This window comes from Pseudophryne corroboree, chromosome 8 (genome assembly GCF_028390025.1).
Source record: "Pseudophryne corroboree isolate aPseCor3 chromosome 8, aPseCor3.hap2, whole genome shotgun sequence".
NCBI lineage: Eukaryota > Metazoa > Chordata > Amphibia > Anura > Myobatrachidae > Pseudophryne > Pseudophryne corroboree.
The window spans coordinates 339,730,814-339,753,497 of NC_086451.1; the positions used below are offsets into that span (position 1 = coordinate 339,730,814).

The following is a 22,684-nucleotide window of genomic DNA, read 5'->3' on the forward strand; positions in this document are numbered from 1 at the left end:
CAGCACCGATTGACCAAACATGAGGTCCTCATCAGCCAGGGTATCAAACTTGTAAAACTTCGCAAAAGTGTTTGAACCCGACCAAGTAGCCGCTCGGCAAAGCTGTAATGCCGAGACCCCCTGGGCAGCCGCCCAGTACGAGCCCACCTTTCTGGTAGAATGGGCCTTCACCGATTTCGGTAACGGCAATACAGCCGTAGAATGAGCCTGCTGAATCGTATGACAGATCCAGCGCGCAATAGTCTGCTTGGAAGCAGGAGCCCCAATTTTGTTGTGAGCATACAGGACAAACAGAGCCTCCGTTTTCCTAAACTGAGACGTTCTGGCCACATAAATTTTCAAAGCTCTGACAACGTCGAGAAACTTAGATTCCAGCAAGGTGTCAGTAGCCACTGGCACCACAATAGGTTGGTTCAAGTGGAACGACGAAACCACTTTCGGCAGAAATTGCTGACGAGTCCTCAACTCTGCTCTATCTTCATGGAAGATCAAATAAGGGCCCTTGTGAGACAATGTGAAACAGGGAATTGGTGAAAATGATCAATGGCACTCCTCTAAATGGGTACTAAATATAAATCACAAAAGCATATGGAAAACAAGAAATATCTCAGCAGTATACATTCCTGTATGCCACTTGTATCTTCAGCATGTAATGAAATCCACCGCACTCTGTTAGATATTCGTCCTCTTGATTAATTCCCTCTCAGAGTAGACATGAAATAGAGGAAATGCGGGCAGAATAGTGCACCAACGTTTTTTAATATATGACAAGCACAACAACATGAAACATAAAATCTTCAGTAAAATCCAGTCTGAATAAAATTGAGACACACAGGTAGCATGAGAGAAGCCCAGTGGGCAAAAAAAGGTGTGCAATTACCGGACACTCTGAGAACCAAGAGGCTCTCAGAATAGTTTGGTTGTAAAAGTACCAGGTGGCCTCCCGGGTTTTCAGCCTCCTGGATCCGATAAGTGCCTCCACTAGGTGCCAACTAGGTGTTCTCCCTGCTCCTCACCAACGCGTTTCAGGTCTTATCTGGACCCTTTTTCAAGGTAGCGTGTCTCCACAATCCTAGCTCCACTCTTTGTTGTACAGTCCACCAATAAAATGTTCTATCATTAATGTTTACACCTGTGTGCAAATGGCCGCCCCCTTGCTGTTATTTCCGGTTGCCACAGCAACCGCTCCGGCTTCCGTGTCACGTGACGTGAGTTCGGGAATAAACACACTCGTCTTCTCGCGGTGTTCACATAGACTCCTCTCGTGTCGTCGCTTCCGCCCCAACTATATTTCAGCCGGGCGCGTCACTTCCGCCCTCTTAGTCCGTATTATGTTGCTAGGCAACCGTGATCTCCATAAACAGAAATGCTTTTACTGGGTCAGCTGTCTTTCAGTCCAGATACATTCAAATAGACAATGAAAAACGTCTTTATTTAAAGAGTGCTGTCATTTTCTCATCTTCCAGGTCCGGGATGGCTCACTCCCCACTCCTGGGCAATACGTCTCACACAATGCCCTTCCTGCACATGTGGCAGCACCTAGCAGCCGGTCCCCCTCCAGTAGCGCTGCAGGCTTGTTGCTTCCGACATCTTCACCGACGGGTGTCGGCTCTTTGTACTTCACCCGGCGGGCTGCGGCGTGTAACAGCTCTTTCACAACCGCCGCCGCCCTCCAGGACTTCCTGCGCCGTCTTCTTGCTGCAGTCTTCAGGAGCTCTTCTCTGCTCCCTCCCGACGAACTGAGCCCTCGCGCCCGGCTAATACAAGTCAGTGCCAGGGGGCGGGGCTATGACGCGGCGAACCGGGATTGGCTCGCCGCCGCCACTCCTGATTGGCTGCCAGCTCACGAGCCGTGATTGGCTTGCGGCTGGCGCCAAATTCAAAAAGCTGCACTGTGATTGGCGGGGCCTGAGTCCCGGAGGATGCAGGCCCGCCGCCATCACCCGCGTGGAGCGGCGGTGGATATTCACCGCCGCCCCCACGCCCGCTGCCGAACTCTGCAATTGGCCGGGCAGGGGAAGACCGGACCAGGCCCGGTCTCTAGTGCTGCCCGAAACCAGTGCCACCTCCGGCCCCATGGGGCGGCGCTGGCCCCTGCCAGGTGAGGAGGGGCGTGCAGGCCAGTAGCAGGGCCAGTGACCGCACGAGTACACTGGCCATTGCTACATATGCACTTCAAAAGTTTTATTTTAAGGGGAATATTTCTCAAAGCTTAGAGAGAGAAAAAATTGTGACTGATAAAGTACCAACCAATCAGCTCCTAACATTTTTCAAACAATAGACTGTAAAATAGTGCGGCAGAAGCTGGTTGGCTGGTACTTTACCTCTCACAATGCTAACTCTCTCCAAACTTTGATAAATCACCCCTAGTATTCAAGTTACTGTTATATATGTAATAGATCCTTACAAACTTTCCAAAACAATAAAATACAAACAGTTCACTACTTCCCAAAGTTTGCACACACAAACACACATTCATCCTATTGATTTCCAAATGTCCTCTCTTCCAAGTTATACAACATTAATTGATATCTATGAGCAAACAGGCAGAACATGTTCCCAGAAGAGCAGCCCGATCCGTCGCACAGCGTAGAGGCCGGCAGCGCTACAGCAGCTTCCTGTTGTAGTGTGGTAGTGCTGGAGCCGCACAGCAGAGCACGCACAGAACAGAAGAAGGAAGAAGCGCTGAGATGTAATCGCGGATGTGGGTGACAGAGCTGACACTAGTCTGGCCAGCCTCCTGCGACACACAGTACCGCTATGAATCCGGAGGAGCAGACTGTTACCTGGCTCATCTCCCTTGGGGTCCTCAACTCCCCAAAGAAGAACATCTGTGACCCAGAAGACTTTTTAAAATGCTCCCTAAAGGACGGGGTGGTACTGTGCAAGCTGATGAGCCGGCTGCTTCCAGGCTCCGTGGAAAAGGTAAGTGGCCCCCGGCTACACATTCTGGCTGCAGGCAGATGATTATTAGGGCATCTATTGTTGCAATAGGCTGACAGCGGCAGGGAAACGCCCTGGTCACTTTCCCAGGTATGTGACTGCACCAGGTGAGGGAGCCCACCCACCATCTCTCCTGCTTAATAAGTTGTCTATCGCCGTCACTTCGCATTGAAATGTGAAAGTTTTCTTTGTACAAGTATTATAAATCTGCGTAAGGACGCGCATTCCACCTAACATATTGCTATTTGTTGCTCGCAAACGCATACAAGAATTATCTGCATTAATTCTGCATGCAGACTCGTCTTACAGCCCTTAAGGCTAATAGTACACTATTATGTATGGCAGGAGCCTCCTCCCAGTCCCTCCTATGTTGTGCTGTGGAGTTTTTACAAGTGCTGCCGGGTGAGACGACGGAGATTAAAGAATGTTAATAGATCTGTTTAGGTCAGTTGATGAAGGTCTTTTTGTGCAAAGGAATAATAACGAGCGATAACCAGAGCATGCTGCCTGCACAAGTAAAGAGGAAGTCCCTGTCAGGGAAAGCTACCGTCAGGGGGAAAGGCACATTGCTGATTAATTTACACAATGGAAGCCACATGAGAAGTTCCTCCTGAGCTGTGTGTGTTTGACAGTGGGCCCTGCGTGGTCTACTCTCTTTCCCCACTCACATAATTTACACCTCCCATCTCCCTGCCTGTTGTGTCACTTCCTGCAGCTGTGGTGGGTACAATATTGCTGTAATATTTACTCAGGAAGGTGGGCAAAAAGATGCCGTAAACCTCCATAATCATACCTAATGCAACAGGGTTGTGCATGCAGCTAAAGTAATATTCACTTGAAAACCGTTTTTATGTCCATTAACATGGCAGAGAGAGAGCCCATTTAGAGGACATAGGTCCTAATTAAGACTTGGACGCTAAAGAGGCCGCATCGCAGTTTGCCTTATACTTGCAGCGCCTGCGTGGCCATACATATTGTGGGCGCCTTGCGTGATTGACAGCGGCAGGTGGCGAAGTGGCATTTCTCAGGTGTGGTGGGCTGAATGGAGGCGTGGCAGGAGTGTTTTTGACGTCACACACAGCCGCTTCGATTAAAAAATATGGCGGTGGACTGCATGACAGCGCAGACAGCCATCGTGAGGTGGTGCCACACCTGCTGGACGGCTTTGCCCTGTGCTGGGCGGCCCCCAGCATGTGAGGAGATGGATGCAGATCTTGTCGCATATGCAGTCATCTGCGTCCATCTCTGAATGGGATGCGGTTATGTGAATGGCAGTCAGGAGACCGACACTGGGATCCCGAACGGTCAACAGCCCGACGGTCAGCATGTCGACCAACAGGGACTATTGCCAGGGACTATTCCATGACATCCATAGAGTGGGGCTAGAACCTCTGGCGAGCTCAGCGAGCCACAGAGCAAGGGGCTTCGTTGCACTCGGCTCCCCACACTGCCCATCTAAAAGCCAGGATCCCCACACTGCCCATCTAAAAGCCAGGATCCCGCAGTCAGTATGGTGACCAGCGGGGTCACACAAACCCAGCCCCTTTGAATAACCCTTTTACGCCTCTATTCAGTTTACATGCATTTTGTGTGATGCCTGGTCCAATAATAATCAGCTTGTCCACACACATACTGTAATACATTTCTTTAAATTTAATTAAAAGGAGTGTTTATCAATTTTTTTTCTTCATAAAATGATGTAGTAACCAGTTTCTGCATACTTTTATGTATTGCTGCTATGTACTAATAGCATAATACAGGAGATTTCAAAGGAAATCTCCTGCAGAATGCTAATTAGCACTACACATCGCAGTCCCTATTATTATCAATGGGGACTACGATCTGACCCTTATGTACTAAACCCTGAAAAGCAAATCTTTCCATAGTTTGCCCACGTTAGTTTACACCATCCTCAGATGGTGTAAACTGCTTTTAAGCCTATGGAGGCTTAATTATCGCAGGACAGAGATCTTTCGTTCACCCTCCTGCAGCCTCTGTCCGGCGCTGGCTGTGGATCCTGACATTGACACTGTGCTCATGCGCACAGTTTCAGATGCCCAAGGAGGAGTTTTTCACCTCCAAAATGCTGGGGAAGTAACTTGCAGGGACAGCGGTTACCACTACCACTGTCCCAGCAGGTTTCTCAAAGTAAATAGAGGGTGGGATATTTTCATTAAAATATCTGCAGCGAAACGGAGTGTTAAAAGTTGCGGCAGTTCCCCGATTATTAATACATATGTTCATAAACATGTATAAATGTATTCACTGAAACCATGGGATTTTGTACGTGTCCAACCTGGGTGGAACTTGGTTGAGACCCCTTTCAGACAGGTGGCCCGATGATGTCACCGCGGTCATGTGCCGAGACGCCGTAGCGGCTGTCTGTTGACCATTGATAGTTAAACCCAGCTATGTAAAGGTGTACACTTGTTCAGTGATATTTCCATCTAGGTGTAGCTGCACAGGCGTAGTTCCAGTAAAAATGTACTTGCTTTTTTCCAAACCAGGCTTTGCTGCATTTGTGCAGAGCTTATTTAGGATGTTTTGGGCACCCTGCATGTTTTTGGCTAGGAAGACAATATCATCGGCATAGTCTAGATCTGTGAGGGCTGTATGTTTGCCAGTAACGGTGCCCATTTTAATTAGGAAAGATTTTCTGGGAATCCAGGTCAAGAGCATGGGCGATACTCTACAACGTTGCTTGATGCCAGCTGAAATTGTGAATGGTTGGGAAATTTGGCCCGCATACTTAACTTTGTTTGATCAAAATTAATCTTAAGTAGTATGGGCAGCTTAACGCTGGGTACACACTTAAACGACCTGGCGATCTTGTAACAGTCCATTACGATGTAACGATAGATTGTGTCTGTGTACACACTGCATGACACTATATATTGTTAAAGGATTAATGTTGCCAAACCGCACTGTCGTATCTGACATGCAGCACAAATTGGGCGTTATGCATTATATGATGGTTGTTGCAGTCTATCACAGATCGCAAGATTGGACAATATATTGTATAGTGTGTACCCAGTTTAAGTTGTATTAGATAAATTAAAGCTAAATGCTGGTTATCATGGTAAATGATAAATAAAGAACAATGTAGTTTATGACCACAGAACTAAAAAAGTTGAATCCTTACTATAAGTATTGCAAGTGGACTTATTAAAATGGTATATATTCGGGATCCTGGTTGCTGGTGTCCCGGCAGCCGTAATACCGACACCGGTATCCCGACAGCCACCAGTACACCTATGACGGGGGAAGGGGGGGTGGGGGGGAGGGGTTAGGCTGTAGAGAGGGTGTGGCTTAGGCAGCATCGGGGTCGTGTTAGGGTTAGGCACTAAGGTGGTTTGGTTAGGTTTAGGCACCACCCTTGGGAGGTTAGGGTTAGGTCGCGGACAGGTAGGGGAGGCTGGTTGCGGTACCTAGCGCACCCTTGTCGGCATTGCTGCAATTGGGATGCCGGCGTCGGGATACTGATCGCCGGCTTTTCATACTGAATCCATTAAAACAACTCTTTAGTTGGTAAGTATTTGTACACAAATCACCTTTATAATAGCATACATATAGCCACAGGTGAGAATGGTATAATTTCTAATGTCACATTGGCAGTAAGCATTTGCAGCAGTCATCAAATTGCTATTGTAGCTTACTGCTGTCACTTGCTACTGCATAGGAAGCCCCGATATCCTACTGATATTCTAACTATAGTTACCTGAGTGAATTAAGTAATTGATGTTAAAGTTTTGTTAATATATGCTGTTATTGTTCCACATGTAGACGTAGTTATGTGCAAACCTTCAGCAAACTTGTGTGTATAAATACGTAGGCTGCCGTGAATCAAGTTTGTGTCCTGAAATAAAGATAAAAGTGTGGAGAAGATAGTCAAAAATTTTGGCCCAAAGCGGGATTTTTGAAAAAGAAAATGCTCTTGGCAATCACAGGTTACCTGCTGATTCAGTTTTATTGGTATGAATAAGTCATACAAAACGACAGGCTCCTGGCAGATTTGTTAATCACCAATATTATAAAGTATTTAGCATTAAGTGTGCGGTGTGGAAGGGTTCTTTCGCCTATTGCAGTTACACAGTTTCTGTTAATATATTACAGTCAAACCTGGATAAGTGGGAAACCTCTATTACTGGGACTAATTGTGAGGTCTCAGCATTTTTGCACCAAAAAACCTCTCTAATATCGCTTTCAGATCGCAATACCGAGTCGTACCCGAGATTTGTACACGGATCCTTCCCGTTTGAGACCCCTTTCAGACTGGTGGCACCAACCCGGCAAATTGTCAGGTTGGCGACGTCCGAAGGGATGTGTGCGGAGGTGGCGCTTGGACATCAGATCATCTCCAAGTGCCGCCTGTCCCTTTTACAGCCAGCGCCTTGTGCTTCCAGCCATATAAGGAGATTTATGGTAGACTTACCATTGTTAAATCTCTTTCTGTGATTTACATTGGTTCCACAGTGAAGCATCGGGGTGTAGAGATGGATCTTGATACAGGCACCAACAGGCTAAAGCTTTAGACTGTCCCAGGATGCATTGTGGGGCCTTCTCTATAACCCCGCCTCCAGGCACTGTGAGCTCAGTTTCATTAACCAGTCCAATGCAGTAGCAGGTAAAAGAGAAGGTAGATGTTAGTCACATAGAACCACATTCTCATGACAGGAGAAGGGACTAGCGGCTAATGCCATACAAACCCATAGAAGCTAGGTGCGTCAGGGCGGGCGCCCTGTGGAACCAATGTACCTCGCAGAACGAGAATTAACAATGGATTTAGCAATGACATTTCAAATGGTATTGAAGGGAAAATATGCCTTTTTGCAGATTATACAAAGATATGCAACAGGGTAGACACACCGGGAGGGGTAAAACAAATGATTGATGACCTAGGTAGGCTTCAGAAATGGTCAAGAACGTGGCAACTACAGTTTAATGTTAAAAAATGCAAAATCATGCACTTGGGTCTCAAAAACCCAAAGGCTAAATATATAGTATCAAGGGTACTATAATGGAAACTACTGAGGAGGAAAGGGATTTAGGAGTCACTATTTCAAGTGACTTAAAGGCAGGAAAGCAATGCAACAAAGCAATGATAAAGGCAAGTCAGATGCTTGGTTGCATAGGGAGAGGAATCAGTAGCAGGAAAAAAGAAGTAATAATGCCACTGTATAGGTCATTGGTATGGCCACATCTGGAATACTGTGTCCAGTTCTGGAGACCATCTCCAGAAGGACATAAATACATTAGTGAGTGTACAAAGAAGGGCAACTAAAATGGTGCATGGCCTACACAAAACTTACCCGGAAAAGCTAAAAGATCTTGGGGGAGATGTACTAAGCCTGAAAAGTGATAAATATCACTATGATAAAGTACCAGCCAATCGGCTCCTAACTGCAATGTCACAGGCTGTGTTTGAAAAAGGACAGTTAGGAGCCGATTGGCTGGTGCTTTATCACAGTGATATTTATCACTTTTCAAGCTTAGTACATCTGGCTCCTTAACATGTATAGTTTGGAGGAGAGAAGGGAAAAGGGGGAAATGATAGAAACTTTCAAATATACCAAGGGTCTTAACAAAGTTCAAGAGAGAAACATTCTTCAAAGGAAGAGAAGTATTAGAACTTAAGGACATACACTGAAGGGTAGTGGATAAGTAAAATAGCCTCCCATCAGTGGTGGTAGAGGCTAAGACTGTAGAGCAATTTAAACATGCTTGGGATAGGCATATGAATATCCTTACAAAGAATTTAAGATTCAAAAAGGGTTGAGATTACCTAAAGGATAAAGAAAAAAATGGGCAAACTATATGGGCCAAGTGGTTCTTATCTGCCGTTAAATTCTATGTTTCTATGTCAACTAAATGGTCAGAATGCGGTAATAATGTTTTAGTTACCGTCTGACGTTTAAACTTATCAGGTTTCTTATACGCTGTAGTGGTGTCCACATGATCATCTATTTGTAGGATTTGCTTAATAGCAACCACTAGGTCAGGGACATCAACCTGAGTTGTAGATTCCTCGTCAGAAGCAGCTGTATCAGTGTCTGACGGGTCAGTATACTCCCCATCCTCATCAGAAGAATCTTCAGAGAGATTAGTGGATTGTGAGGAGGAAGTGGCCCGCTTAGATGACCCCTTGGCACCAGAGTGACTTGGGGTAGGTTTATGTCTAACCAAAGATTGATTCAATTGCTGCAACTGGGTAGACAAATTATCCGCCCAAGGCGGATTTACCATAGTGACAATATTATTATTATTATTATTATTATTATTATTATTATTATTATTACAGGTTGAGTATCCCTTATCCAAAATGCTTGGGACCAGAGGTATTTTGGATATGGGATTTTTCCGTATTTTGGAATAATTGCATACCATAATGAGATATCATGGTGATGGGACCTAAGTCTAAGCACAGAATGCATTTGTTTCATATACAGCTTATACACACAGCCTGAAGGTCATTTTAGCCAATATTTTTTAATAACTTTGTGCATTAAACAAAGTGTGTCTACATTCACACAATTCATTTATGTTTCATATACACCTTATACACACAGCCTGAAGGTCATGTAATACAATATTTTTAATAATTTTGTGTATTAAACAAAGTTTGTGTACATTGAGCCATCAAAAAACAAAGGTTTCACTATCTCACTCTCACTCAAAAAAGTCCGTATTTCGGAATATTTCGTATTTGGATATGGGATACTCAACCTGTACCAGTTATTTATATAGCGCACACATATTCCGCAGCGCTTTACAGAGAATATTTTTGGCCATTCACATCGGTCCCTGCCCCAGTGGAGCTTACAATTTATATTCCCTACCACATGTACACGAGCACATATTCATACTAGGGTTAATTTGTGTTGGGATCCAATTGACCTACCAGTATATTTTTGGACAATATGTGGTTGTAATGGCACATGAGGTCTCACAGGGGCCGCAAGTCGTGTCACAAGCGTATTAAGCATAGATGCGAACGCTGCCCAAGGTGGTTTCTGATTGGTTACAGGAGCTGCAGACTGACTGGGAGATGTATGGCACATATTACACAGACCATCTTACAAAGCTTCCCCCTCTGGCAAATCCCTGGCGCATGGCCTGCATGATACAGGAGCGTCCGTGGATTTCCCGCCCTTTGTGTTAGACATTGTAACCGCAGAGCGTCTGAGTACCATACAGCCAGACAGAGTACACTAACTGCGAATAAATCCTCTAGTATGTGACAGCGTACACAGTACATAACACCAGCGTCTTAATCCGGTACTATGTGACTGCGTACACAGTACACAACACCAGCGAATAAATCCGGTAGTATGTGACTGAGTACACAATAGAATACACTTGACGGTAAATATTGTGCAGCACTATGTATGAGACCCTGACGCACCTAGTCCCTTAGGGTACAGAATACAGTGATAGATATAGCTGTGATACACTGAAAGTGAAATCCACACAGCAGATACAGGCACACACAGTCACAGTGACAATGCAGAGAATTATTTTAGTAAGACAATAAAACTGCACTGGACTAGTATATGTATATATAACAATGCGCGGTCCGAGACCGGATGTATATATCAGAATACTCGTACAATATATTCTGGCACAGGTACACTTGTTCTGAACTAACGCTGTCTTATTATTGATATGTAGAATACTTAAGTGTCTGTAAAATCACGGCGCTGATGTACAGGCGAATTTACAGAGGAGACCTTGCCCTGCAGTCCCGGATACCAGTCGCAGCTAATCATAGAAGATGGCACCCAGCGTCTCAGTCAGGAAGTGAGAGAGAGTGTGAGGCAGTCAGGAAGTGAGAGAGAGTGTGATGGCACCCAGCGTCTCAGTCAGGAAGTGAGAGAGAGTGTGAGGCAGCTCCAGGGCAGGAACACCAGCAGTAGATGGCGCCTAGAGCTGGGGAGGGGATACAGGTCAAGCGCCTTCTCCCCTATGCTGGTCCTCACCACCTAGTACTATGGAGTCTTAATAAAGAGGATATTAATATATCCGACCTATACTCCTATGCCCTGGTGGATATAGTGGGGTCCCTGCTCTGTTAGAGTGTCCACGCCAGCATCGCAGTCCGTCTCCTTACACTGCGAATGGAACACGATTTAATGGCAGGTCCCGCCTTGGGGACCCTCTTACCTCCTCCCTTCTGTAGCAGCCACGTGAACCAGGAGAGCGTCTGCGACTGTGTGCCTAGAGCCGGAGCGTCTCCGCCTGCAAGTACCCAGGAAAAGAGCCAGCGGGAGTATGCAACGCTGCTTGGGAGGTGACAGAGCCGCAGCACAGACTGTCACCCGGACATGTAAGTGCTGCGTCCCACAAAGTCTTCTAAAAGCTTTTTCAGGGCTGCCCAGTGCAGCCTCCCTGTTAAGTGCCCTGCTTCTACAGGCACCAACTCCAAACTGAGCTTACAGTGCTTGGAGGCGGGGTTATAGAGGAGGCCCCACAATGCATCCTGGGACTGTTGGTGCCTGAATGAAGATCCATCTCTACACCCCGATGTTTCCCTGTGGAAACCAATGTACCCCGCTGCAGAAATTATGTTTAGTTTAAAATAAGTCTAAAAGAATATTGAATTCTTAAGGGTTTGATGTATTTGGTTGTGTCAACAAGGTGAAAATGTCAGCAGTCTGGTTTTAAGGCAATTCTAAACCTTACCCTAAAGGTAATGTAGACATTTCCTTGTGTCAGCATCATGATTGACGACATTATATGATTGTCAGCGTTGACATTCTGATGGCATACAGTAATAAAAACTAGAAAATAAGGAATGTATACAGTATGAGAGGTCAAAATAAATGTATTTCCATGAACAAACTACGGTGTGCCTGTACTTGGATAGCTAGATAACTTTTCTTTCTATTATCAGTGAGGTGAGGTCAGTTGCTGGGGGGGGCACTGGCTAGTATCATAGCCCGATTTACACACACCTATATGAGCCCGAGGCGTTATAAAAATAATTTTTTTCTATTACGTCCTAGAGGATGCTGGGGACTCCGTAAGGACCATGGGGTATAGACAGGCTCCGCAGGAGACATGGGCACTGTAAAGAACTTTTAGTATGGGTGTGCACTGGCTCCTCCCTCTATACCCCTCCTCCAGACCTCAGTTAGATCTTGTGCCCAGAGGAGATAGGGTGCATTACAGGGGAGCTCTCCTGAGTTTCTCTGTTTAAAGAATTTTGTTAGGTTTTTTATTTTCAGGGAGCACTGCTGGCAACAGGCTCCCTGCATCGTGGATCTGAGGGGAGAGGAGCAGACCTACTTAAATGATAGGCTCTGCTTCTTAGACTACTGGACACCATTAGCTCCAGAGGGAGTCGGAACGCAGGTCTCACCCTGCAGTTCGTCCCGGAGCCGCGCCGCCGTCCTCCTTGCAGAGGCGGAAGATGGAAGCCGGGTGAGTATGAGAAGAAAAGAAGACTTCAAGGCGGCAGAAGACTTCAGATCTTCACTGAGGTAAGCGCGCAGCGGTTACGCTGCGCACCATTGCTCCCACACAACACACACAGAGCAGGCACAGATGGGTGCAGGGCGCAGGGGGGGCGCCCTGGGCAGCAATAAACCTCAGGGCTGACATAATAGAGTTCATTAGGCTGCGGAGGCAGTAAATAGATTAACCCCCGCCATTCTTTGAAAATCAGAGCGGGACCGAAGCCCGCCGCTGGAAGGTGCGTAGCTTGATCCCTCAGCACTAACCAGCGCCATTTTCTCCACAGAAGCTGCAGAGACGCTGGCTCCCCGGACTCTCCCCTGCTGAACACGGATCAGAGGGCTGAAAAAGGGGAGGGGGGGCACAATATTGGCGCAGTGAGTGGGAAAGTTATTGTTATAATATAAAAGCGCTGTCTGGGCTTATTCCAGTGTCGGTTTGACGCTGGGTGTGTGCTGGCATACTCTCTCTCTGTCTCTCCAAAGGGCCTGGTTGGGGAATTGTCCCCTTATAGTTATATCCCGGTGTGTGTGGGGTGTCGGTACGTGCGTGTCGGCATGTTTGAAGCGGAAGGCTCGTCCAAGGAGGAGGTGGAACAAATGAGTGCTGAGTCCCCATCGGTGGTGCCGACTCAGGAATGGAGGAATATGTGGCATATGTTAAATGCAAGTGTAGCATCCTTACATAAGAGACTGGACAAAGCAGAGTCCAGGGAGACCACAGGGGGTCAATCCACGGATTGGACCGACTTACTGGGCCCTTCGGGGTCTCAGAAACGTCCTTTGTCACAAATAGTAGACACGGATACCAACACGTACTCGACTCCAGTGTCGACTATGAGGAAGCAAGATTGCACCCTAGGGTGACAAAAGTATTCAGTGTATGATTATTGCAATAAAGGATGTTTTGCATATCACTGATGAACCCTCTGTTCCCGACACAAGGGTACACATGTTTAAGGGAAAGAAGCAGGTAGTAAATTTTCCCCCATCTCATGTACTTAAAGAGTTATTTGAAAAGGCTTGGGAATCTCCAGACAAACTGCAGATTCCCAAAAGAGTTCTTATGGCATACCCTTTCCCTACGCAGGACAGGGTACGTTGGGAATCCTCTCCCAGCGTGGACAAGGCTTTAACACGCCTGTCCAAGAAGGTGGCGCTGCCGTCTCCTGACACGGCGGCCCTCAAGGATCCTGCGGACCGCAGGCAGGAGACTACATTAAAGTCTATCTATACACATATTGGCACTTTACTCAGACCGGCAATTGCGTCGGCATGGGTATGTAGCGCAGTTGCAGCTTGGACAGATACCCTGTCAGCTGACCTTGATACCCTAGCTAGGGATACCATTTTGTTAACTTTAGCCCATATTAAGGACGCAGTCTTTTATATATGAGAGACGCTCAAAGAGACATTGGATTGCTGGGTTCCAGAGCCAATGCCATGGCTATTTCTGCGAGACGATCCTTATGGACCCGCCAATGGACGGGTGATGCGGACTCAAAAAAACATATGGAGGTTTTACCTTACAAGGGGGACGTGTGGTTTGGGGACGGTCTCGTGGACCTGGTTTCCACAGCTACAGCGGGTAAATCTACCTTTTTACCTTTTGTTCCCCAACAGCAAAAGAAAACTCCACAGTATCAGATGCAGTCCTTTCGGTCGCATAAGTCCAGAAGAGGTCGGGGCTCCTCCTACCTTGCCAGAGGTAAGGGTAGAGGGAAAAGAACACCTGCTTCGGCTGGTTCCCAGGAGCAGAAGTCCTCCCCGGCTTCTACTAAGTCCACCGCATGACGCTGGGGCTCCCCTACGGGAGTCCGCACCGGTGGGGGCACGCCTTCGACTCTTCAGCCAAGTCTGGGTTCAGTCAGACGTGGATCCTTGGGCGATGGAAATTGTTTCCCAGGGCTACAAGCTGGAATTCGAGGAAGTGCCCCCGCGCCGGTTTTTCAAGTCGGCCTTACCAACTTTTTCCCCAGAGAGGGAAGTAGTGTTATCTGCAATTCAAATGCTATGTCAACAGCAAGTGATTGTCAGGGTTCCCCTGGTCCAACAGGGAAAAGGATATTATTCGACCCTGTTTGTGGTCCCGTAGCCGGATGGTTCGGTCAGACCCATTTTAAATCTAAAATCCCTAAACCTGTACTTAAAAAGATTCAAATTCAAGATGGAATCGCTCCGAGCTGTAATATCCAGCCTGGACGGGGGGGATTTTATGGTGTCGCTAGACATAAAGGATGCTTACCTTCATTTCCCCATATATCCCTCTCATCAGGAGTACCTGAGATTCGCTGTACAGGATTGTCGTTACCAGTTTCAGACGTTGCCGTTTGGGCTTTCCACGGCCCCGAGGATTTTCACCAAGGTAATGGCGGAAATGATCGTGATCCTGCGCAGGCAGGGAGTCACAATTATCCCATACTTGGACGATCTCCTGATAAAGGCGAGATCAAGAGATCGATTGCTGAAGAACGTGTCGCTCTCCCTGAGAGTGCTCCAACAGCACGGTTGGATTCTCAATCTGACAAAGTCGCAATTGATTCCAACAACTCGACTATCGTTCCTAGGCATGATACTGGACACGGAACGAAAGAAGGTTTTTCTCCCGTTGGAAAAAGCCCAGGACCTCCAGAACATAGTCAGAGACCTGCTAAAGCCAAAAAGAGTGTCAGTTCATCAATGCACTCGAGTTCTGGGAAAAATGGTGGCCTCCTACGAGGCCATTCCCTTCGGCAGGTTTTATGCGAGGACGTTTCAGTGGGATCTTCTGGACAAGTGGTCCGGGTCCCATCTAGAAATACATCAGAAAATAACACTGTCCCCCAGGGCCTTCTATGGTGGCTGCAAAGTGCTCACCTTCTAGAGGGTCGCAGGTTCGGCATTCAGAATTGGGTTCTGGTGACCATGGACGCGAGCCTCCGAGGATGGGGAGCAGTCTCCCAAGGAGGAAATTTTCAGGGACTATGGTCAAGCCAGAAGTCCTGTCTGCACATCAACGTGCTGGAATTAAGGGCCATATACAACGGCCTTCGACAAGCGGAGAGTCTTCTTCGCAACCTACCGGTTCTGATTCAATCAGACAATGTCACAGCCGTGGCTCATGCGAACCGCCAAGGCGGGACAAGGAGCAGAGTCGCGATGGCGGAAGCCGCCAGGATTCTTCGCTGGGCGGAAAGTCACGTAAGCACTCTGTCAGCTGTCTTCATTCCGGGAGTGGACAACTGGGAAGCAGACTTCCTCAGCAGACACGATCTCCATCCGGGAGAGTGGGGACTTCAGCAAGAAGTCTTTGCATAGGTAACGGGTCTCTGGGGAGTTCCTCAGGTGGACATGATGGCGTCACGCCTCAACAAGAAACTTCGGAGGTATTGTACCAGGTCCCGGGACCCTCAGGCAATAGCAGTAGATGCCCTGGTAACACCATGGGTGTTTCAGTCGGTCTATGTGTTTCCTCCTCTTCCTCTCATCGCAAAGATTTTGAGGATCATAAGACAAAAAAGAGTACAGACAATTCTCATTGTTCCAGATTGGCCTCAAAGGGCCTGGTACTCAGATCTTCAGGAAATGCTCACAGAAGATCCTTGGCCTCTTCCTCTCAGGGAGGACCTGTTGCAGCAGGGGCCCTGCGTGTTCCAAGACTTACCGCGGTTGCGTTTGACGGCATGGCGGTTGAACGCCGGATCCTAGCTGGGAAAGGTATTCCGGAGGAGGTCATACCTACTCTAATAAAGGCTAGGAAGGAGGTGACGGCGAAACATTATCACCGTATTTGGAGGAAATATGTCTCTTGGTGTGAAACCAAGAATGCTTCTACGGAAGATTTCCATCTGGGCCGTTTTCTCCACTTGCTACAGACAGGTGTGGATATGGGCCTGAAGTTAGGCTCCATTAAGGTACAGATTTCGGCCCTATCTATCTTCTTTCAGAAGGAATTGGCTTCTCTCCCAGAAGTCCAAACTTTTGTGAAGGGAGTGCTGCACATCCAGCCTCCTTTTGTGCCCCCAGTGGCACCATGGGACCTGAACGTGGTGTTACAGTTCCTTAAATCACACTGGTTCGAACCCCTTCAAACGGTTGAGTTGAAATTTCTCACCTGGAAGGTGGTCATGTCTCGTCCTCAATTTTTGCCTAAGGTGGTTTCTTCATTTCATATGAACCAACCTATTGTGGTGCCTGTAGCTACGAGTGACTTGGAGGACTCCAAGTCCCTCGATGTAGTCAGGGCTCTAAAGGTTTATGTAGCCAGGATGGCTAGGGTTAGGAAAACAGAGGCTCTGTTTGTCCTGTATGCAGCCAACAAGATTGGCGCGCCTGCGTCAAAGCAGACTATTGCTCGCTGGATCTGTAACACGATTCAGCAGGCTTATTCTACGGCTGGATTGCCGTTGCCAAAGTCGGTAAAGGCCCATTCCACTAGGAAGGTGGGTTCTTCTTGGGCGGCTGCCCGAGGCGTCTCTGCTTTGCAGTTATGCCGAGCAGCTACTTGGTCGGGTTCAAACAGTTTTGCAAAATTCTACAAGTTTGATACCCTGGCTGATGAGGACCTCGCGTTTGCTCAATCGGTGCTACAGAGTCATCCGCACTTTCCCGCCTGGTTTGGAGCTTTGGTATAAACCCCATGGTCCTTACGGCGTCCCCAGCATCCTCTAGACGTAAGAGAAAATAAAATTTTAAACCTACCGGTAAATCTTTTTCTCCTAGTCCGTAGAGGATGCTGGGCGCCCGTCCCAGTGCGGACTTACTCTGCAAGACTTGTATATAGTTGTTGCTTACATAAGGGTTATGTTACAGTTTTTGTTCATACTGTTAACTGGTTGCATGTTTCCAGGTTATATGGTATGCTTGGTGTGGGCTGGTAGGAATCTTGCCCTTAGATTAACAAAACCCTTTCCTCGTATTGTCCATCTCCTCTGGGCACAGTTCTCTAACTGAGGTCTGGAGGAGGGGCATAGAGGGAGGAGCCAGTGCACACCCATACTAAAAGTTCTTTATAGTGCCCATGTCTCCTGCGGAGCCTGTCTATACCCCATGGTCCTTACGGAGTCCCCAGCAACCTCTACGGACTAGGAGAAAAAGATTTACCGGTAGACTTAAAATCTTATTATTTTTTTTTTTTTTTATTCTAATATTTTTTTTTTAGTCTAAAGACTGGAGTATGACAAGTGAGGCGCTTCTATCTCGGGAATTCAATTGTTTTGTGGGTTGCCATTATGTAATGGGCACCCACCGGAGCTGTTCAGCTGTTCCCCCTCCATTGTGTGCGCATGCCCCCTGTGCTTGCCCATTAGTTCCGGGTTTAGCTATGCTAAAGTCCAGGTCAGGGAGTTTAAGCGCCCAGGCCACAGTGTTTTTGCACATTTCGGCCCCGCAACTTAGGAGGCTGCAAGCTGAAATGTGTCCCCCTGGCTGCATACGCGCCTGAATGGAGCAACAATTGTTCCATTTGGTGCCAGCTAGTTGCAGCAGGGGCGACCAACAATTGAGTCACCCTCTATCTATATCTGTCTATCTAGAAAAAAAATGGATAAAAAAAATGGATCATTTACTGTAGCTTGATGTTAATGGGCATTGTCTTAGCTCTGAAGAATGGTTGCAGTCTGTATAATATACCAATTGTGGAACTAGAAGTCTCGCAATGCTCTTGAGAAACAAGTTGCCTACAAAGACACAGATACAGAAGAGTGAATGTATTTCCCTGCTGCATATAATGTGAGGAGCAGGAATGACTTGTGCACTCTGTATGTGCTGCTGTTACACTACAGACAGCTCTTGTGTTCCTGCTGCTGCTGCTTCCGACCTGGAGCTGACACAATGTACACAATGTAAGACTTTCACACATTGGCAGCTGTGCAGAAACTCCAATTGGTGAGTTCTCTGTAACTTTCTCATTGGTCGGAGGTATTTTGCAGAGTAGTTTGCTTTCTCTTCCTGTCAGTGATCCTGGTCTGTAGTTACTGTAGGTTCCCTGAGGTGTTATCTGTACTAGAAATTTCTGTATATAAGGTCAGTAGATGATTTATCTGCTTGCTCATTCCTTAATATATGGTGTATCTGTAAATCAGCCAATGTCTGCTACTGAAAGCAGTAGGTCATTATGATACCTTTCCTGTGTATTGCTATAGTCATGCTTCATGCTCAGCATAAAGCATTTTGCAGTGCAGTACAATGTCACTGCCACTGAATGAGATGGAGATTCTGACTGCAAGTGTGGGGTTTAGCACTGTCCTGTACAGCACTGCCCGGCTTATTGTGCCATGTGTGTTAATAATGTGGTGGTTCTTATCCTCACTGTAGATTGTTACGGTGATCATACTCAAGTGACATTAATATATGTATAGACTCCTATCTAATTTTTGGGATGGTATATTATCAGGTTCATTACACGTGACCCCTATTTCGCTTCTGAAGTTTTGATTTCTTTAATTCCCAGTCATTCCAAATATATGCAGGAAATTTGTTTTTATTATTATTTATTGATTATGACACTGCCGTGGTGTCTTTGCTGGTTATACTGTTGTATATGATCAATATCACAGTATTAATTTATTTTCTTTGCTATAAAGACACATTTCAACACTTAGGGGGGTATTTATCAAAACATGGCTCCAAGTGGAGAGAAAAAATCTCTAGCCAATCAGCGCCTGTCATTTCTCTAACGTCCTAGTGGATGCTGGGAACTCCGTAAGGACCATGGGGAATAGCGGGCTCCGAAGGAGGCTGGGCACTCTAGAAAGATCTTAGACTACCTGGTGTGCACTGGCTCCTCCCACTATGACCCTCCTCCAAGCCTCAGTTAGATTTCGTGCCCGGCCGAGGTTGGATGCACACTAGGGGCTCTCCTGAGCTCTTAGAAAGTTATAGTCTTAGAATTTGTTTTTTTCAGTGAGACCTGCTGGCAACAGGCTCACTGCAGCGAGGGACTAAGGGGAGAAGAAGCGAACTCGCCTGCTTGCAGCCGGATTGGGCTTCTTAGGCTACTGGACACCATTAGCTCCAGAGGGATCGACCGCAGGCCCAGCCTTGATGTTCGGTCCCGGAGCCGCGCCGCCGTCCCCCTTACAGAGCCAGAAGCAGGAAGATGGTCCGGAAAATCGGCGGCATGAAGACGTCCTGTCTTCACCAAGGTAGCGCACAGCACTGCAGCTGTGCGCCATTGCACCTCATACACACTTCACACTCCGGTCACTGAGGGTGCAGAGCGCTGGGGGGGGGCGCTCTGAGGCAGCAATAAAAACACCTTGGCTGGCTAAAATACCTCAATATATAGCCCCTGGGGCTATATATGAGGTAAATACCCCTGCCAGAATCCCAAAATAAGCGAGAGAATAGGCCGCGAAAAAGGGGCGGAGCCTATCTCCTCAGCACACTGGCGCCATTTTTCCCTCACAGCTCGGCTGGAAGGAAGCTCCCTGGCTCTTCCCTGCATTTCTACAATACAGTAAGAGGGAAAAAGAGAGGGGGGGCACTAAATTGGCATTGTATACAGTATAAGCAGCTATTAGGGACATAACTCAGTTAGTCCCTGTATATATATATATAGCGCTCTGGTGTGTGCTGGCATACTCTTACTCTGTCCCCCCAAAGGGCTTTTGTGGGTCCTGTCCTCTATTTGAGCATTCCCTGTGTGTGTGGAGTGTGTCGGTACGGCTGTGTCGACATGTTTGAGGAGGATAATGATGTGGAGGGGGAGCAGATGCCTTTAGCAGAGATGTCACCCCCTGCGGGGCAGACACCTGAGTGGATGGTATTATGGCAAGAAATGAGTGCACGTATAGACTCCTTACATAAAAAATTTGACGACATGCCGACTGTGGGACAGCCGAGTCTTCAGCTCGTGCCGGTCCAATGGTCTCAAAAGTCATCAGGGGCTCTAAAACGCCCGTTATCTCAGGTGGCACAAGTAGATGTCGACACGGATACTGACGCCAGTGTCAACGACGATGAGTCAAATTTAATGCCCGTTAAGGCCATTCGCTGCATGATTGAGGCAATGAAAGAGGTGTTAAATATTTCTGATTTACATCCAGGTACCACAAAAAAGGGTATTATGTTTGGGGAGAAAAAACTACCTGTAGTTTTTCCCCCGTCAGATGAATTAAATGAAGTGTGTGAAGAAGCGTGGGCTTCCCCTGATAAGAAATTGGTGATTCCTAAGAAATTACTAATGGCGTTCCCTTTCCCGCCAGAGGATAGGTTACGTTGGGAAACACCCCCGAGGGTGGATAAAGCGCTCACACGTTTGTCAAAAAAGGTGGCACTACCGTCCCAGGATACGGCCGCCCTTAAGGAACCTGCTGATAGAAGGCAGGAGGCGATCCTGAAGTCTGTATATACACACTCAGGCATTATACTCAGACCAGCAATTGCGTCAGCTTGGATGTGCAGTGCTGCCGCTGCATGGTCAGATAACCTGTCAGAAAATATTGACACACTAGACAGAGACACGATCCTGTTAACAATTGACCATATAAAAGACTCAGTCTTATACATGAGAAGAGATGCACAGAGGGAAATCTGCCGGCTGGCATCTAAAGTAAGTGCACTATCTATCTCTGCTAGGAGATGCTTATGGACTCGCCAGTGGACTGGAGATGCAGATTCCAAAAGGCACATGGAAGTTTTGCCTTATAAAGGGGAGGAATTATTTGGGGATGGTCTCTCCGACCTAGTTTCCACAGCAACGTCTGGGAAGTCAGCATTTTTACCCCATGTCCCCTCGCACCCTAAGAAGGCGCCATTTTATCAGGTTCAGTCCTTTCGATCCCAGAAAAATAAGCGGGGAAAAGGAGGGTCTTTTCTGTCAAGAGGCAGAGGCAGGGGAAAAAGGCTGCAGCAAACAGCAGGTTCCCAGGAACAAAAGTCCTCCCCCGCTTCCTCTTCCAAGTCCGCCGCATGACGGTGGGGCTTCACAAGCGGAGCCGGGTACGGTGGGGGCCCGCCTCAGGAATTTCAGCGATCAGTGGGTTCGCTCACAGGTGGATCCCTGGATCCTTCAAATAGTATCTCAAGGATACAGGCTGGAATTCGAGGCGATTCCACCCCGCCGTTTCCTAAAATCCGCCTTGCCGATTGCTCCCTCAGACAGGGAGGCAGTGCTAGCGGCAATTCACAAGCTGTATTCCCAGCAGGTGATAATCAAGGTACCCCTACTCCAACAAGGCCGGGGTTACTATTCCACACTATTTGTGGTACCGAAACCGGACGGTTCGGTGAGACCCATTCTAAATTTGAAGTCCTTGAACACATACATAAAAAAATTCAAGTTCAAGATGGAATCGCTCAGGGCGGTTATTGCAAGCCTGGACGAGGGGGATTACATGGTATCCCTGGACATCAAGGATGCTTACCTACAGGTCCCCATTTACAATTCTCACCAGGAGTACCTCAGATTTGTGGTACAGGATTGCCATTACCAATTCCAGACGCTGCCGTTTGGACTCTCCACGGCACCGAGGGTATTTACCAAGGTTATGGCGGAAATGATGATACTCCTTCGAAAAAAGGGAGTTTTAATTATCCCATACTTGGACGATCTCCTAATAAAGGCACGATCCAAGGAACAGTTGTTAGTGGGAGTAGCACTATCTCAGGAAGTGCTGAGCCAGCGCGGTTGGATTCTGAATATCCCAAAGTCACAGCTGGTCCCCACGACACGTCTAATGTTCCTGGGAATGATTCTGGACACGGCCCAGAAAAAAGTGTTTCTCCCGGAGGAGAAAGCCAGGGAGTTGTCTTCTCTAGTCAGAGACCTCCTAAAACCAAAACAGGTATCGGTGCATCACTGCACGCGAGTCCTGGGAAAGATGGTAGCTTCCTACGAAGCAATTCCATTCGGCAGGTTCCATGCCAGAATCTTTCAGTGGAACCTGTTGGACAAGTGGTCCGGATCGCATCTTCAGATGCATCGTTTAATAACCCTGTCTCCACGAACCAGGGTGTCTCTTCTGTGGTGGCTGAACAGTGCTCATCTTCTGGAGGGCCGCAGATTCGGCATACAGGACTGGGTCCTGGTGACCACGGATGCCAGCCTACGAGGCTGGGGGGCAGTCACAAAGGGAAGAAATTTCCAGGGACTATGGTCAAGTCAGGAGACTGCCCTTCACATAAATATTCTGGAACTAAGGGCCATTTACAATGCCCTAAGTCAAGCAAAATCCCTGCTCCTACACCAGCCGGTGCTGATCCAGTCAGACAACATCACGGCAGTCGCCCATGTGAATCGACAGGGCGGCACAAGAAGCAGGACGGCGATGGCAGAAGCCACAAAAATTCTCCGATGGGCGGAGAAT

The 22,684-nt window shown here is 47.4% G+C and overlaps 1 protein-coding gene across 3 annotated transcripts in view; it reads left to right on the forward strand.

The window, feature by feature from the left end:
- Nucleotides 1-2,565: 2,565 nt before the first annotated feature.
- ARHGEF6 (Rac/Cdc42 guanine nucleotide exchange factor 6) overlaps nt 2,566-22,684 on the forward strand; it is a 258,983-nt gene continuing 238,864 nt past the window's right edge. The window contains exon 1 of one of the 3 annotated variants that reach the window (XM_063937432.1): nt 2,566-2,925. In XM_063937432.1, the coding sequence (XP_063793502.1) occupies nt 2,761-2,925 (165 nt within the window). In that variant the 5' untranslated portion in view covers nt 2,566-2,760. Of the gene's footprint in view, nt 2,926-18,322; nt 18,399-22,684 lie in introns of those variants that run through there. The other 2 variants (XM_063937433.1, XM_063937434.1) reach the window with 2 other exon arrangements.